The sequence below is a fragment of the Artemia sp. Qi Xiang Cuo genome, chromosome 16, assembly GCF_049724085.1.
Source record: "Artemia sp. Qi Xiang Cuo chromosome 16, ASM4972408v1, whole genome shotgun sequence".
In the NCBI taxonomy this organism is placed as follows: Eukaryota; Metazoa; Arthropoda; class Branchiopoda; order Anostraca; family Artemiidae; genus Artemia; species Artemia sp. Qi Xiang Cuo.
The window spans coordinates 25,814,281-25,830,855 of record NC_142809.1 but is presented as its reverse complement, the minus strand read 5'-3'; the positions used below and the strand labels follow the sequence as shown (position 1 = coordinate 25,830,855).

The 16,575-nt window shown below is 35.5% G+C and overlaps 1 protein-coding gene across 1 annotated transcript in view; it reads right to left on the bottom strand.

Moving 5' to 3' along the window:
* Positions 1-16,575, bottom strand: part of LOC148942718 (uncharacterized) — a 141,245-nt gene that overhangs the window by 105,636 nt on the left and 19,034 nt on the right. Inside the window, exons 3-5 of the mRNA XM_089102341.1 lie at positions 9,652-9,736; positions 7,890-8,091; positions 4,816-4,917 (exon numbers count right to left, since the gene is read on the bottom strand). Of these exons, the coding sequence (XP_088958467.1) occupies positions 4,816-4,917; positions 7,890-8,091; positions 9,652-9,736 (389 nt within the window). The remainder of the gene's footprint in view (positions 1-4,815; positions 4,918-7,889; positions 8,092-9,651; positions 9,737-16,575) is intronic.

The following is a 16,575-nucleotide window of genomic DNA, read 5'->3' as shown; positions in this document are numbered from 1 at the left end:
AAAGGAAAACTTTAATTGTGTTGGGATCAGACAGACTTGCATCTTTCATGGCGGTTGCTTTGAAAAAAATCCAAATAACAATTAACAAGATTGCTAATGCGGTGCAGGAAAAAAAATGGCTGAAAAAAATATGTTTTGATTAGTTGCCTGTTTTTCAACACAATAAAATGCTCGACAAAGCAACTAAGATCGATTCCATCGGTAACTTAATTACTGTGACAATTTGATATCACTGTTCAGGGTGGTTTCTTGTTGACCCAGCTCCCTGGTTTAACTTTTTCATCAGCCCAAGTCCTAGGATTTAATTTCTGTGTTGACTGCTCCTCTAGTGTTCATATTCAGGTAATAATTCCACAGGCTTTTTTAAAAGTTAGGTTTTTTTGTTTTTGTTTTTTTTTTCCCCAGGAGTAATCATATTGACCCAGTGGTCCTAGAATATTGTAGGAGGGCTCATTGGAACGGAAACTAAAAGTTCTAGTGTTCTTTTTAAGTGACCAAAAAAATGGAGGGCAACTGGACCCGCTCCCACGCTCATTTTTTTCTCAAAGTCACCCAATTAAAATTTTGAGATAGCCATTTTGTTCAGCATAGTCGAAAATCTAATAAATATGTCTTTTAGGATGACATTAGGATAGCCATTTTTTTCAGCATGGTCGAAAATATGATAAATATGTCTTTTAAGATGACTTAATCCCCCACAGTTCCCAGGGGAAGGGATGCAAGTTATGAACTTTGCCCATTGCTTACCTATTGTAGTGGTTATTGGGAAGTATACAGACATTTTCAGGAAGGATTTTTTTCTGGTGGGGGGGGTGGAGGAGGGGGTTACTCGGGAGAATCTTTCCGTGGAGGATGTTTCTTTGGGGTAAGCGACATTTCTATGAAGGGGCGCCGGATTTTCAAGCATTATTTAAAAAAGGATCAGAAATTAAATTTAAAAAAAAAGTTTTTCAACTGAAAGTAAGAAGCAACATTAGAACTTAAAACGAACAGAAACTATTACGTATATGAGGGGGTTCTCCCCCAAGTCAATACCTCGCTCTTTACGCTACAGTTTTTTTTAGTGCTTTCAAAAGAGCTATCTATTCTAATTAAACGACCTTTGTGATTCAGGGGTTTGTGAATTAATTTTTTTTTTTTACTTTTAACGTAAAGAGCGTGGTATTGACTAAGGGGAGAACCCCATCATATACGTAATAACATATACGTAATAAAATAAAAACAATAAAAAAAAACAAGCGATACGGCTCAATAATAATCGAAACTTTTAAAAACGGAATTTTGATGTCAATAAATGTATCAAAAGAATGGGCTTATAATGCTGAATCTAAATATATATAAATTTTATTAAGTTTAGTATTACTCATCAAAGGCTACGAACCTGAGAAAAGTTACCTGATTTTTTAAAGAGGGGGAAACATCCCCTGCAAGTGAAAGAATTTTAATGAAAATCACACCGTCAGATTCAGCGTATCAAAAAACCCTATTACATAGGTTTCAAGCTCATATCTGCAAAAATCTGCAACTTTGAATTTTTTGCCAGAAGAAAAATATACGGATATAGAAGTTAGTTACGTAAGTTAATTTGTAAATTACGTCAGAATCAAATTTAGAGACAGCCATTTAGCAAAAGAAAAGTAAAATTTTTATGCAAATTTTGTTTACTTATTCAATGAATAAGTAAGCCAACGGTAAGCCAAAATAAAAGCTGCATTAACTAAAAAACGATCAGAAATTAAATAAAAAAAAGCATGTTTTTTAAACTAAAAGTAAGGAGCAACATTGAAACTTAAAACAAACATAAATTGTTCCGTGTATGAAGGGGGCTGCCTCCTCCTCAACACATTGCTCTTTACGCTAAAGTTTGACACTGTCTCCCAACTTTATTTTTTAAAACAATAAAAAACTTTAGCGTAAAGAGCGAGGCGTTGAGGAGCGGACAGCCCCTTTCATATACGGAATAATTTCTGTTCGTGTTAAGTTTTAATGTCGCTCCTTACTTTCAGTTTAAAAAACTTGTTTTTTTATTTAACCATACTCAGGAGATTAAGGGGTTTCGCAACCATAAGAGTTGTCTGTCAAATATTATTAGCGACTGCAGTGTCGGTTGCCAGTAACAATCAGTCGTTTAGTATACTTAAAATTAATATTAACGTACTTAGACTGACTATGGGTGACTAGGTGATTTAGATCTAATAATCACAGAACGCGAAGAATTAGAAGCAATTAATTGGGACGAGTTAATTAATAATTTTGCAGAGGCTAAAGTATGAAAAGACAAATTAATATAAACCGAAAATTTTGTTATTAATGTATATTTTCGGTACTTTCCCATTATATGGGCACCTCGGCTATAGACAGTCGAATGAATGCAGTGATGGAGACTAAATTGATCGAAGAGCGTGGTTTCTCATTGAATTTACAATATTTAAACTGTTGTTTTTTGGGGTTGAAAAAGGAGGAAAAGGTACGTAGGCTAGGTTAGGTTACGTATTTAATATATGCAATGCTTTACCCCCCCCCCCTCCCCTAATGTGTAAATATATAGTCCAAATTTGCTTATAAACTATTATATATTCATCCTATTCTATTTTATTTCATTAGCATGAACCAAACTTCACTTTTTAGAAGTGCCCATATAATGGGAAAGTACCAAATTTTCCTAACAAATGAAAGTTGTGTTGAAATTTGGCCTGACAATTTTTGTGAAACAGGGTGAGGGGGGGGGCTAATCAAGATTTTGCCCCGGGCGCAAGAGAGGACAAAATCGCCACTGGCGAGTGTATAATTACGATACTTGCTGTTGGCCATTAATCAGAGTTCTTATTTATCCAGTAATTCAATCTACTTTGAAAATTCATTTTGAAAGCGGCAAGCAGGCCGGCGTCAACGATACCGGTTTTACGAACCTCTTCAGTTCCACTTACTGTCCAATTTTGACATTTTCATCTCAGCTAGGAAATTTAATACGGGCCATATTGCCTCTTTAATCTTACAAAAGAATCCGATATCTCAAAAGTGGTGCCACAAAGGTGTACAAGTAACGTTTACACGGTTTAATTGTTTCTTAAATAATTACAGATCACTTGAAATCACCAAATTTTGCCAAAAAAGTACAAGTTTTGTCAACCATATTACTTGTTTTCATAGTAAATTACTAATTTATTAGTGAAATCACTGATTATCCTATTAAAATAACTAATTTTTAAAAGTAAAATTGCTAACGTTCATAGTAGAATTTATAATTTTCATTGTAATATGTTATAAGAAATAACGATTTGCGTCAAATTTTAATGATTCTCCTAAACTCATTTCTGTAGAAGCTTTAGCTATGATTTGTCAAGCAGTAGTCCCTCTTGGATTAACAGTGAAAGATTGCTCCAGTGCTAAAATTATATGAACTTTTTTCTGAAGACCACTCGTCCCGTCCTTGGACATTTTCTAGGTTTAAATGTTAACTAGTGCGTCACTGTAGTGACCCTAAAACCTAATTGTTGGAATTGGGAAGCCCAAAACAAAGGAAGAAACTTCGGATAAATGACTATTATTGTATTACAAAACAGAAGTGAAAAAAAAAATCAAAGCACAAGATATAAAAATGAATATTGATACAAAAGACACGAAACAAACAGAGACATGAGAACAAGGACAAATCTGTGGATAGTACGCTTTTCGGTACTTGTGCATTACATCCTACACACGAAATAAGTCAAGTTTGGTTCGTGCTAATGAAATAAAATAAAATAGGATGAAAATATAATAGTTTAGAAACAAATTTGGGCTATATATTTGCACATTAGGGGGTAAAGAATAGCATATATTAAATACGTAGCCTAACCTAACCTAGGTACCTCCCCCCCCCCTAAACCTGCGAAACAACAGTTTAATTATTGTAAACGCAATAAAAAATCACGCTTTGCGATCCATTTATCCATTGCAAATACCCGTATGACTGTTTTCCTGTAGTATTTTCTTGTACAGTCTATAGCACTGTGTAGGATATATGCACATGTACCTGCTTTTATTTATATTTACAAATAAAGAAAAGTTCAAATGCTTAAGATAACACAACCCAAAAATATCAAACAGTTCGTGGTAACGAACTGTAAATAAGGAGTGACTCAGCTCAATAGTAACCAAATTAAGTGAATTAAAATCGGGGAGACCTATAGTTTTCCATCATCTAAAGAATTGGATCATTGTACTGATTCCAATTAGATAAGATTCATCAACTTTAATGTTACCCATCAAAAGATTTTTTCAAATCAAAGCATGCTAAGGAGATTTTTTTTTTCCGACTGAGTCGTCCGCAACAAGTTTTATAGAGGGGGAGGGGGGTATTTTCAGCGAGGATGGAATTTTCCAGAGGGAATTTTACCGGGGGTGTATTTTATGTGGGAGGAACCTTCCACGGAGGAGTTTCCCGTGAAAGGAAGGCCTTATTTATCAGCGTTATGTGAAGAATGATCAGAAATTAAATAAAAAAACAAGTTGTTCAACTGAAAGTAAGAAGCAACATTAAAACTCAAAGTGAGCAGAAATTACACCGTATATGAAGGGGTTGCCCCCTCCTCAATACCTTGCTCTTTATGCTAAATTTCGACTGTTTGTCCCGATTTCTTAAGAACGACTCTTGAAGCACAATTAGAATAGGAAGCTTTTTTAAAAATGCTAAAAACTTTAGCGTGAATAGAAAGGTATTGAGGATGAACAACCCTTTCAAATAGGGAATAATTTCCGCTCGTCTTGAGTTTTAATGTTTGTCCTTACTTTAAGTAGAAAAAACTTGTTTTTTTATTGAATAAACATAGTAACATCGACGATTCACTCTTGTTATAACACTGCTGATCCAACCTTCAATAGCAAAAATTTTCTGAGCGAACAGCGGCTCCATTTTCGCCCATTCAACATGCTTTGCTGTAGACGAAGAATAGATATAATCTTAAACATTTAGAAAAAAAACATTTTCTTATTTGCTAATTTGACTATATTGTCAAATAATTTATTCTCTATAAGTTTATAAGCTGAACCTTTATAATTCACTTTTTTTCTTAATTAAATCAGATGGATGGACATTGTTCCCTAAACTTATCATCAAAACAAGAATAATAGTAAAAGTAGCCCAAAGACCGGTGCTGGAACAATGATAAAATAAGGACAACCAATTTTTGAATTTTTCCATAAATTTAAATTCTGGCCGGGATCCCTTTTTCATGTTTTGATATAAATGACATATATGACATCGCTCCATTTATTTGCGTTCAAGCTGATTGGAAAAAGAAAGCACAATGTGTATCTTGCAATATTTTGCGTAGGCTCCAAGAGTTTTTCTTACTTCAATAAATTTAAAATCAGTATTTTATTAAAAAAAAATCTGAAAGGGTTAGATACAGCTATCTGGAAGAAAAAAAATGGGTTGGGGACCTGTTGGGTCAAGAGTTTGGTGATCGGGACGTGAGGGACTCAAAAGCTCCGTAGGTTGGAAAGTGTTTGCTGGGAGTTATAGAGTGGGATTCACGTTATACGTGATCTAAGATAATATATTGTTGGGTTTAGGGTACATTCGCCTGTCGAAGCCGAAAAACACCCGAAAATAAATTTTGGAGAAGAAGATTTCATTGTTCAAGGTAAAAATTAGAATGAAAATTTTGTTTTCAGCTTCACAATGATCTATTTATAATACATGTTGTAAAACAGTATACAGTGTTCAATTCTTCCAAATTTATATTTAAAACTAATTTTCCGCCAGCTATTTTTTAATCTGGTATGTAACGCATGACTTCAAGTCAAATCAACCATTACATCTGGGCACATTCAGCAATTCCAACCGACACAGAAATGTTCAAGAAATTAATTCTGGGCTGGTCATTAAACTTTATATAGGGGGGTCTTATTCTCTATTTCTAGAGGAAGATTGAGAAATGAAACCGGGTTTTCAGGTAGTCAAAAGTGTTTTATAACTCAATGACCCTTCGGTTTTTCAACCTTCAAGTTCTAAGGACAGAAAAACAGAATTAGAATAAATGGGATTTCACTTAGGCCTACATGCAAGAAAGCTAGAAAAACCCAATACCTGCTGTCGCATAAAATTGACTCGGCCTTTGTTAATTTAACAAATTTGAATTAAAGAGTCTTAGAAATAAAAGGATTCTTGCACTGGATTTTGTAACTGAAAGTGATGTGTATATTTTTCTCCTTGCAAGAGCTACAGATTTCTTGTTTTTTCTTTCTTTCTTTTAGGGCTTGGCGTTGCAGCTACAAAAGAAGACCAAGTATTGCCTGATTTCATACTGTGAGCTTGACTCCCGATCATTCTCCACATCAGGAACATTACACTATTCATCTCAAATCAAATTTTATAATCCCTACCTTCAGTGTAACGAACCAAATTTTAGAAGATTTTTTAGGAATAGAGAGTTTTTCGGAATTGCACTGTCATGAGGGGAGAGGAGCCTGGCCGTTCTGCCTCTTCCTCAAAGGTAACAAATAGGCAACATTTGTAAGATTTAGGAATATTCGGAAAGAATATAATCTTTTCCTCGCGATATATCTTTTTCCAAGCATTCTTCGTCTGGAGATATTTTGCAGACTCTTTCCCTGGCAGTTTTCTCAGGCTCATAGTGTTTTACAGCATGTCATTATCACAGTTTATATAATTATCCAGTATGATCTTTCCCTATCTCACCCATTATAAAAACCCGGACCGAGGTGCGAGTGCTCCAGAGAACGTTTTTGCACATATAAACATAAGCGGCATTAGATCTTTTCACGGGTAAACAAAGAATAATCACCTACGGAACAAGTACTGACAAAACCACTTGGCCGGCTCAACCAATAAGTGGACAATAAGTGCAGAAATAAGTGGGAGGAGCTTTTTGTTCGAACCGAGAATGAAGAGCCAGAAATCATCTGCGGTAAACTTACTGGTATATTACACTGTGTATATAAACTGTGATCATTATGGACATAGAGTTCTGGTATCAAAAACACATCCAGAAAATTTGTCTAGGATTTGGTACCACTTTTCATTTTTGATGTGAAACCAGCACAAATCAGAATACAAAACTTGGAAAATTCTAGATTTTCTGCCTTTTTTCAAACTTTTTGAAAATACCTTATTTCGGTATAGTCATTGAAAATACCCTTTCTTAGTATATTCATAGAAAAAACGAAAAAAATCTCCCCTTCCCATAGATTAAAAAATGTATATTATCCCTCAATACATTCTCATGAATTGGCACCCATGTAAAGAGTGCCTAGCCGAGTGGTTAGCGCGCTTCATGTGGAATCCCTTGTCCAAAGGGCGGGCGTCCGATTCCTGTGTGGCTGGCTAGTTGGTTTGGCACGGAAGTCAGAGGCATGACTGTTAGTTCAGCCAGAGTCAACCCAGTTCTACATGGGTACCTGGAGAAATCTGAGGAAGGGAAGCAGGAAGGGTGTGTGAAAGCATACCATGGCTGGTTCCATACCCCCTTACACTTCCTGGTTGAAGGGCCTTGAAATGGAGATCAGTACTACTGGTTTGGACTTTAAAGGTCTAGTGGTATATGCTTTAACTTTACCCATGTAAATGCGATTTGTAATTTGACGATAGTTGAATTATAGCAGATCATAAAATGTCGAGAGAAATCAAATGCTAATTATGAAATAAGTGCTTAAATTATTTTTAGTTTTTTTTTTTTTGTTACAGGCTTCAAGGCTCCATCACAGATGATGATTTGCCACTGGTCCTGGTAATTACCTCATTTTCTAACACTGAGGTATTTGTTACCCTCTCTTGAACGCGTCAATGGAAAGATTTTCCGGGATTACCTCTGCCGGCAATCTATTCCACGTGGCAACCGATCGCCGGGTGAAACTCGTTTTCAGATATTCTTGGCGGGTAGTACCCTGCTCAAGGTAGTCCGGGCGAGCTGTACTTCGGTGAGTTGATTGCAAGGGCTTTGCTCTATCAGGAACGAGCTTCGATAGCTCCTCTGATGGAGGATTATACAAGTACTTGTAGAAAACCGACATTGACGCCACATCGAGACGTCCCTGGATCAACTGTGGGGTTTTAGCTTTCGTGTTGCCAGAGGTTGCTGCACTGCTCTATTTTGAATATGTTGGAGGTGAGCGATGTGTCTTTTTGGTGCACCAGCGAAGAGAGGACATGCATATTCCATGATAGGTCTTATGCACGAATTGAAAAGTGGCAGAATAGAATCATCAGGGAGAAGACTTTTGCTTCTTAGGATAACTCCTAACTTCTTGTAGCAAAAGGATCTAATTTTACTGCTATGCTCAGTCCATGAGCATTGTGTTTCAATCACAAGGATTTTTAATGAATAAAATTTAATTATTTCGGACCATTTTCTATATTTATCTCTAAGTGATTCTGTCAAATGAAGCAAAACATACTTATATTTATAAATCTAGAGGTGGGGGCTTGCAAGGGTACGGGTCAAGGGGCTCACTTTGTTCTCTTTTATGACACAAAATGGAAGTCGTAGCATAATTCTGATTTCAACAAGGCCTAACATGTTAATGTTTTAATTAAAATATGGGGTTTTACGTAATTGTATAATTTAGGTCCCTTACCCTTGGGGCTGCACTTATCATGTTCCCTCCACCTCCACCCTCCTGGATTTTTCAGCCATTTACATTAAAATGAATACATCCAAGTTTTGATCTGATGTCAAATGGGACTACTAGGCTCAAATGGGGAGCAGTGGTCGTTCAATAGATAGTAGATTATCCCTCGATGACTCTTTGTCCCTAAAAGGGGTGCTAGAACTTGAGATCGAGGCTTGCTATCCGCAACATCTGCTCGATCTGATGACCTTTGGTGGAAAATACATGGGACCCACATATATTTTTTTTACTAAATCAGTGTTATTGCGTCTACTATGATATATTATTTTCAATTTTTTTTAAGAGTTTCGATTATTATGGACTTCATTTGTCACCCTTAGATCTTTGTTACGATGAATTTTTTATCTTGTTTTACGTTTGTAATCTTTTATCGTAAAGAATATATGAAAATCAAATAGCTTATTTATATATTTATTTGTCATTGAAAGTTTTGAATCCAACGGTGGCACCCATCCTGGGTTCCGTATCATGGCTCTCCGTCCTAAAAATAGAAAAAGTTGTCGGAATTTCCTTTTCAGGAAAGCAGATTTTTTCAATCAGCAAAAAATAAAAATGTTTTTAGCTTAGAATTTTCGCTCAAATATGAATTTGGCTAAGTGGCGAACAAACAAATGGCACTTGACCCCTATTCCTTCCAAGATTTTTCGCCAGCACTAGGTTTTGAAAAAATTTTTTTTTTTTGGTACTTTTATTGAAGGATGGCTTATTTGTATTTTCATTGAATCAAAAATTAACCCCCCCCCCCCCAAGATTTCGAAAAATGTATATTTGCCCCTCCTCCTAATTTCCGTGAATTGACGCCATTGATAATACGACCACATTTATCCTGATGGTTCAAATAAGAAAAGACAGAAACTTTAATTATAATTTCCTTAGGAATACACCCGAATGTATTCATCCATTGTTCAATATATCAACCTTCATGGAAAAAGACAAACGACATCATTCACTTGACTGCCCATAAGGTTTCAGTTTCCAAACGACATTTTTACTCGAGAAAGATCCCACGCATAATACCTTACCGTTTGACAGACACTTATGAGAACAAATGGTCCACTTCTCAACAGGAGACGTAAGAATACCTCTTCTGAACAGTTGTGCCCTAAAGACACGACAAATAATCATTCCTTACACTGGGAATTGTCTTAGAGAATTACCTATAGCTTATTCCAAAATTTCATTTGTTTTTAGATTAATAGCTAAGTAGAAATTGAGATTCTAATCAGGAAAAATTCACAAAAACGACGATAATTTATATTCAAAGTCTTTTTTGGGTCTTTTCTTAGCAGGGTCATTAAAGAGAGTTCAAATCTGAAACTTGTGTTGGGATAGGCATATGCGAGGCCTAGTTGCTGGTACAGATGTGTCACATAATTAATGCTTTGCTAAAAAGGAAGGTTACTCTTTTGCTTGATGCCTCAAGCTTTATACTGGATTACTATAGATTAATGAACACAAGATGAAAACTGCAGTTCTGAACACTGGCAGATCCAGGGGGGCGGGGGACTCTTCTTAAGTTGACAACACACAAGACCTTAGCATTGGTTTTCTAGCTCTCTCTCTTCCCATTTTCGTGCTACGGGGTATATTTTATCTTTGAAGGCAAGCCCTCCACACGTTTGGTCACAAAAATAGGCAATTGCGAATCTATCAAAAATAAAGAAAAAGGAGAGAAGCTATGATGACGATAAAAAGATTAAAAAAAAGTGTATCAGAATTTGATTGAAATTTACAAGGGAGATATAAAATTTGATTGGGTTTTGCTAAACCATAGTGACTGAGTTCAACCATGTTCAACAAAAGGCAAGTTTTTTTTTTCATAGCAAGTGGCAGCCTCGAAAGGAATTGAAGCGCGGGAAGAGTCTTTGGAGGCGATATCAGTTACGTTTGAATCTTCTTAGGGACCGTTCACGCTAGTGAATAGGGCGTAAAATTCGTATAATTATGTGCCTTGTACAGGAAAATCTGTGATAAGATTTTGTACACGCTTCTCTCAGTGTGTTAAAAATTAATAGAAGTGAGTCCCATTTTGTGTGTTAAAAATTGTACGTGGGCTTGTACATTGTCTTTTTGTCTATATATTTTTAGTAAATATAAGTCTTTCTTTTTAGAAAATATGTTCTATTCGAAACCAAGACGTTGCCGACTTTTACGCCAAGTGTGTACTTAAGAAGCAGAAGAAGAAAAGCCTAATATTTTATCGTGCCAAAAATGAGTTAATGAAATGGAAAATCAATGGAATTAAGTTTTTTTTTATTATTGACATTGTAAGAAAGAGAGAGTACCGACTCTGTTAATGTAACAAAATGGCAGTTGTGCAAGTCAAAACAACTTTAAACTTGCTGTGATAATTAATAATAATAATAATAATTTATTTATTACCCACTGCGAACAAAAAGTAGTGGAGTACATAAAAAAAAACTTGCACACTTAACAATTATTTACATAAAACGACGTAAATTATGGTGCGCAGTAATACCTGCAGATTCCAATAGCTTTCCCGCAAGCGCATTCACTTCTTCCTGTAAATCAGGGAGGCTGAATCGCGATATTAGATGCTGGTTCCAGAACCACGGAGGGAGGTACAGAAGGTACCGGGAAAATTTTAAAATAATAAGTCCGAAGAGATTTGAGATGTTTAGGCTTCAGAATTGGAAGAAACCCAGATAAAAAAAAAAAAAGAATAGAGTGATCACAAAATGAAGAATATAATTTCCCAAGAGTTTTTCTATTGTACCTCCTTCTGTTTGCAACAATTTTTGAATATCTAATCTGAATTTTTTTTTTCTTAGTATTAGAAACTGTCAGAGCCTGGAGTGTTTTGAGATTATTAGTAATGTCAAAAGACCAAGCCACCGAAAAGAAGAGACACAGAGAATAGACGAAAAACCACAGTTAAGAGGGAGACTCGCACTCAAATTAAACGAAACATATTCGCACTTATCAACGTTCAGCAAAGGCTCAATCCGTCTGAACTGGTCTGAGATCCAGCTGACAGAATGTGAGACCCCAGCCCTAGAACGACTGACAAGGAGCACGTCGTCCGCATAAGTGAGATGCGAGACATCAATTCCATCAGAAATGAAAGTCGAAGGCAAAGATGAAAGGATGGGGAGCAATACATAACTTAAAAATAGTTGGAGAAAGCACATCATCTTGATGGACCCCACGCCAAAGAAACCCCTTTGAATCAGAAACTACTCCATTATATTTTACCTGAATAAATGAGTTAGGATACCAGTACCGTAACAAAACAACAATAGAAAGGTTAATATTATTAGAAAAAAGTGAATAGAGTGCTTGTGAGTGGACTATACTATCAAAAGCTTTCGAGAGATCAAGAGCACAGATATATGAAGAGGAGATTTATTATTAGCAGATGGCAGCAGGAGGGAAGCTAGAACACAATGGGCGTGCTGACATCCCAGCCTTTTTTGAAAGCCAAATTGGTTTTCACCAAAATTAACATTTCCTGAAACGAAAGGGAGAAGAATATATTCAAAAATATTGCTAAGATTACACGAAAATTACACGATTGAAAACATTTGGTGTTCAAATTTTTCCAAATATGAACGGGCATGGAGAATAAGGGTTAAACACATACAGTTTAATTTTTTTTTTATACGTAAGCCTGAACGGTCATTTAGTCATTTATGCGGAAGCCTGAATTAATCGTTTAGTCATTATAAAGGGTAAAGTGATGTAAAAAAGGTTGCATATCCGCTATGCATAGATGTGTACATCTACCAGATCTATCATGTTCATAGATCTGACCCAGTGTATGTATATACATGGCACTCTTTTACGTTATTAAATAAAAAAAACAAGTTTTTTTAACTGAAAGTAAGGAACGACGTTAAAACTTAAAACGAACAGAAATTATTCCGTATATGAAAGGGGCTGTCCCCTCCTCAACGCCTCGCTCTTTACGCTAAAGTTTTTTATTGTTTAAAAAAGTATAGATGAGGGAAAGTCAAACCTTAGCGTAAAGAGCAAGGCGTTAAGGAGGGCCCCTTCCATATACGGGATTATTGTCTGCTCGTTTTAAGTTTTAACATCGTTCCTTACTTTCAGTTAAAAAAACTTGTTTTTTTTATTTAATTTTTGAACGTTTTCGAATTAATGCAGGTTTTGATTTTGGCTCACCGTACATGAATAATTAAAACAAAATTTGCATATTATATTTGGTTAAATGGCTTTCTCGAAACTTGTTTAATTTTATTTACGAACGTTTTTATTAGTAATAAATATACGTAACTTAGAATTAACTTACGTAACGAACTTCTATATTCATAAATTTTTAACACGTATATTAGGGGGGTCGCCCCCTAGTCAATACCCTGCTCTTTAAACTATAGTTCGAATTTTTTTTCCAGTTCTTTAAAAATGACCTCTTAATCACAATCAGTTGACCAGTTGAAAAACTTGTTTTTTTTTATTTAATTCCTGATCTTTTTCTTTAATAATGCTGGGAAATCCGGCGCCCCCTTCATAGCAATGTCCCTTCCCCCATGAAAACTTCCTTCATGGAAAGATCCTTCCATATAGCCCCCACCCTCTCCTTCCCCCACCTACCAGAAAAAATCTCCTCTGAAAAAGTCTGTATACTTCCCAATACCCAATACTATATGTTAACATTGAGTAAAGTTCATAACTTTCAGCCCTCCCCCTGGGGACTTTGGGGGATCAAGTCATCCTAAAAGACATTTTTATCATATTTTTCACCATGTTGAAGAAGATGGCTATCTCAAAATTTTGATCGGGTGACTTTACGAAAAAAATGAGCGTGGGAGGGGGCCTAGTTGACCTCCATTTTTTTTGGTCACTTAAAAAGGGCACTAGAACTTTTAATTTCCGTTCCAATGAGCCCTCCCACGATATTCTAGGACCACTGGGTCGATACGATCCCCCCTGGGAAAAAAAAAAACAAACAAACAAACAAACAAACAAATAAACACGCATCCGTGATCTTTCTTCTGGCAACAAATAGAAAATTCCACATTTTTGCATATAGGAGCTTGAAACCTCTGCAGCATAGTTCTCTGATACGTTGAATCTGATGGTGTGATTTTCATTTAGTTTATATAGCTTTTAGGGGGTTTTTCTCCCTTTTTTCAAAATTCAGCTGAATTTTATCAGGCAGGTAACTTTTGATGGGTAAAATTAAACTTAATGAAACTTATATATTTGAAATTAGAATTAAAATCTGATTCTTTTGATGTATCTATTGGTATCAAAATCCCGTTTTTTAGAGTTTCGGTTACCATTGAGCCGGGTCGCTCCTTACTTACAGTTCGTTACCACGAACTGTTTGAAATCTCAAAAATTTGGAGGATCTGACATAGACGCAGGAATTTATTTAAAAAGTACGCAACATGAAAAAAAAACATAAAAACTGCGTTTAATTTTTAATTACGCAAGTGAACTTTGTAAGAAAAACAACCCTTTTATCCAAATACTAGTGATTGTCCAACTATTTCGGCTCTATATCTGGAAGCCTTTATCGAGAGGAAAAATGGGAAAATAAAAAGTAGAACTTGATTAAACAAACTAATCAATTATAGAAAATGACACAAACAGATGAGAAACATACAAACACTATACAAAAAACTAACGAAAGGAACACACGTATGGTTAACTGTATTTTTTTTCAAAATTTTCGAATCTGACAGTCACAAACAAATAACCAGGCAGGGGTACTCCTGTATTATATTCTGCATGTCCTTGGTTTATTTTTTTTATATTAGTCTGTATGATAAACTATAGTTGCAGGCCATCATTTCACAGAAATTAGAGGGGGGCAAGTTTTTTTTCCATTTACTAGCGTAGACACAAAAAAGGTATTTTTGAAAATCTGGTGGGGGACATTTTTTTTTCAATGAAAACACTAAAGAAAAGTAGGATACTTTTAGAAACCAAGGGAGGGGATTAATTGACCTCACTCCTGTCCCTCAATTTGTACCCCTGTATGTTTGCTATTTAAAAAAAATAAAAAAAAACAAGTCAGTCTGAGTTTCCACAGCTCGGGGCAGAGCCAAAAAGGGGGTGGATCTTATAAGTTATGCTGTACGCTGAAAACAAATAATCAATATAATAATGTTTGATTCCACTCCTGGTCAAAACTAAATATAAAAAACAAGTTTTTTTAACTGAAAGTAAGGAACGACGTTAAAACTTAAAACGAACAGAAATTATTCCGTATATGAAAGGAACTGTCCCCTCCTCATCGCCTCGCTCTTTACGCTAAAGTTTTTTATTGTTTAAAAAAATAAGAGTTGTGAGAAAGTCAAACTTTAGCGTAAAGAGAGAGACGTTGAGGAGGGGACAGTCCCTTTTATATACGGAATAATTTCTGTTCGTTTTAAGTTTTAACGTCGTTCCTTACTTTCAGTTAAAAAAACTTGTTTTTTTTATTTAATATTTGAACACTTTTGATTTAATACAGGTTTTGATTTTGGCTCACCGTACATGAATAATTAAAACGAAATTTGGATATTAATTTTACTTTTATTTGGTTAAATGGCTTTCTCGAAACTTGTTTAATTTTATTTACGAATGTTTTTATTAGTAATCAATATACGTCATTTACGAGTTAACTTACGTAACGAACTTCTATATTCATTTATTTTTAATACGTATATTAGGGGGCCCGCCCCCTAGTCAATAACTCGCTCTTTAAGCTAAAGTTCAAATTTTGTTCCAATTCTTTAAAAATGACCCTTAATCACAGAGGCTGTTATTTAGAATAAATAGCTCTTATTAAAGTACTAAAAAATCTTTGGATTAAAGAGCGAGGTATTGACTAGGGGGTGAACCCTATCATACAAGTAATATTTTCTGTTCGTTTTAAGTTTTTATGCTACTTCTTATTTTCAGTTGGAAAACTTGTTTTTTTTATATTTAATTTCTGACCTTTTTTTTTAATAATGCTGTAAAATCCGGCGCCCCCTTCATAGCAATGTCCCTTCCCCCATGAAAACTTCCTTCATGGAAAGATCTTCCCACATAATCCCCGACCCACCCACCCCCCCTACTACCAGAAAAAATCCCCCCTGAAAACGTCTGTATACTTCCTAATAACCAATACTATATGTTAACATTGGGCAAAGTTCATAACTTTCAGCCCTCCCCCCGGGGACTTCGGGGGATTAAGTCATCCTAAAGGACATATTTATCATATTTTATACCATACTGAAGAAAATGGCTATCTCTAAATTTTGATCAGGTGAATTTGGGAAAAAATGAGCGTGGGAGGGGGCCTAGCTGCCCTCCATTTTTTTTTTGGTCACTTAAACAGGGCTCTAGAGCTTTTAATTTCCGTTTCAATGAGTCCTCCCACGATATTCTAGGACCACTGGGTCGATACGATCACTCCTGAAAAAAAAAACAAATAAACACGCATTTGTGATCTTCCCCCTTTTTTCGAAAATCAGCCAAATTTTCTCAGGCGAATAACTTTTGATGGGTAGGGCTAAACCTGATGAAAGTTATATATTGAATTCAGCATTGAAATCTGATTCTTTTGATGCATCTATTGGTATCAAAAACCCGTTTTCTAGAGTTTTGGTTACCATGGAGCCGGGTCACTCCTTACTTACAGTTCGTTACCACGAACTGTTTTATCGTCTATCCCTTTGGTAAAAGTCTGTACATGTGGGCTCCCCGTAACGGAGAGAAAACTTTTCAATTTTTTTTTTAATGCTCTATTTTGATTTTTTTTGAAATTCATATAATTAACTTCTATCCCTTTCGTCAAGATAATTCAGGATCATACACATATCTCTTCGCCCCTTTAATCTCCTGCAGATTTACGCCAAAGCTCATCTTTCATTACTTTCTGACTAATCTCGGAAACGAAATTCGAATCTTTGCTTGTCCTAATCTGTCAACACTGTTGAACTTGGATGAACTTAAATTTTCCAAAGCCATCTGCTCTTTTCG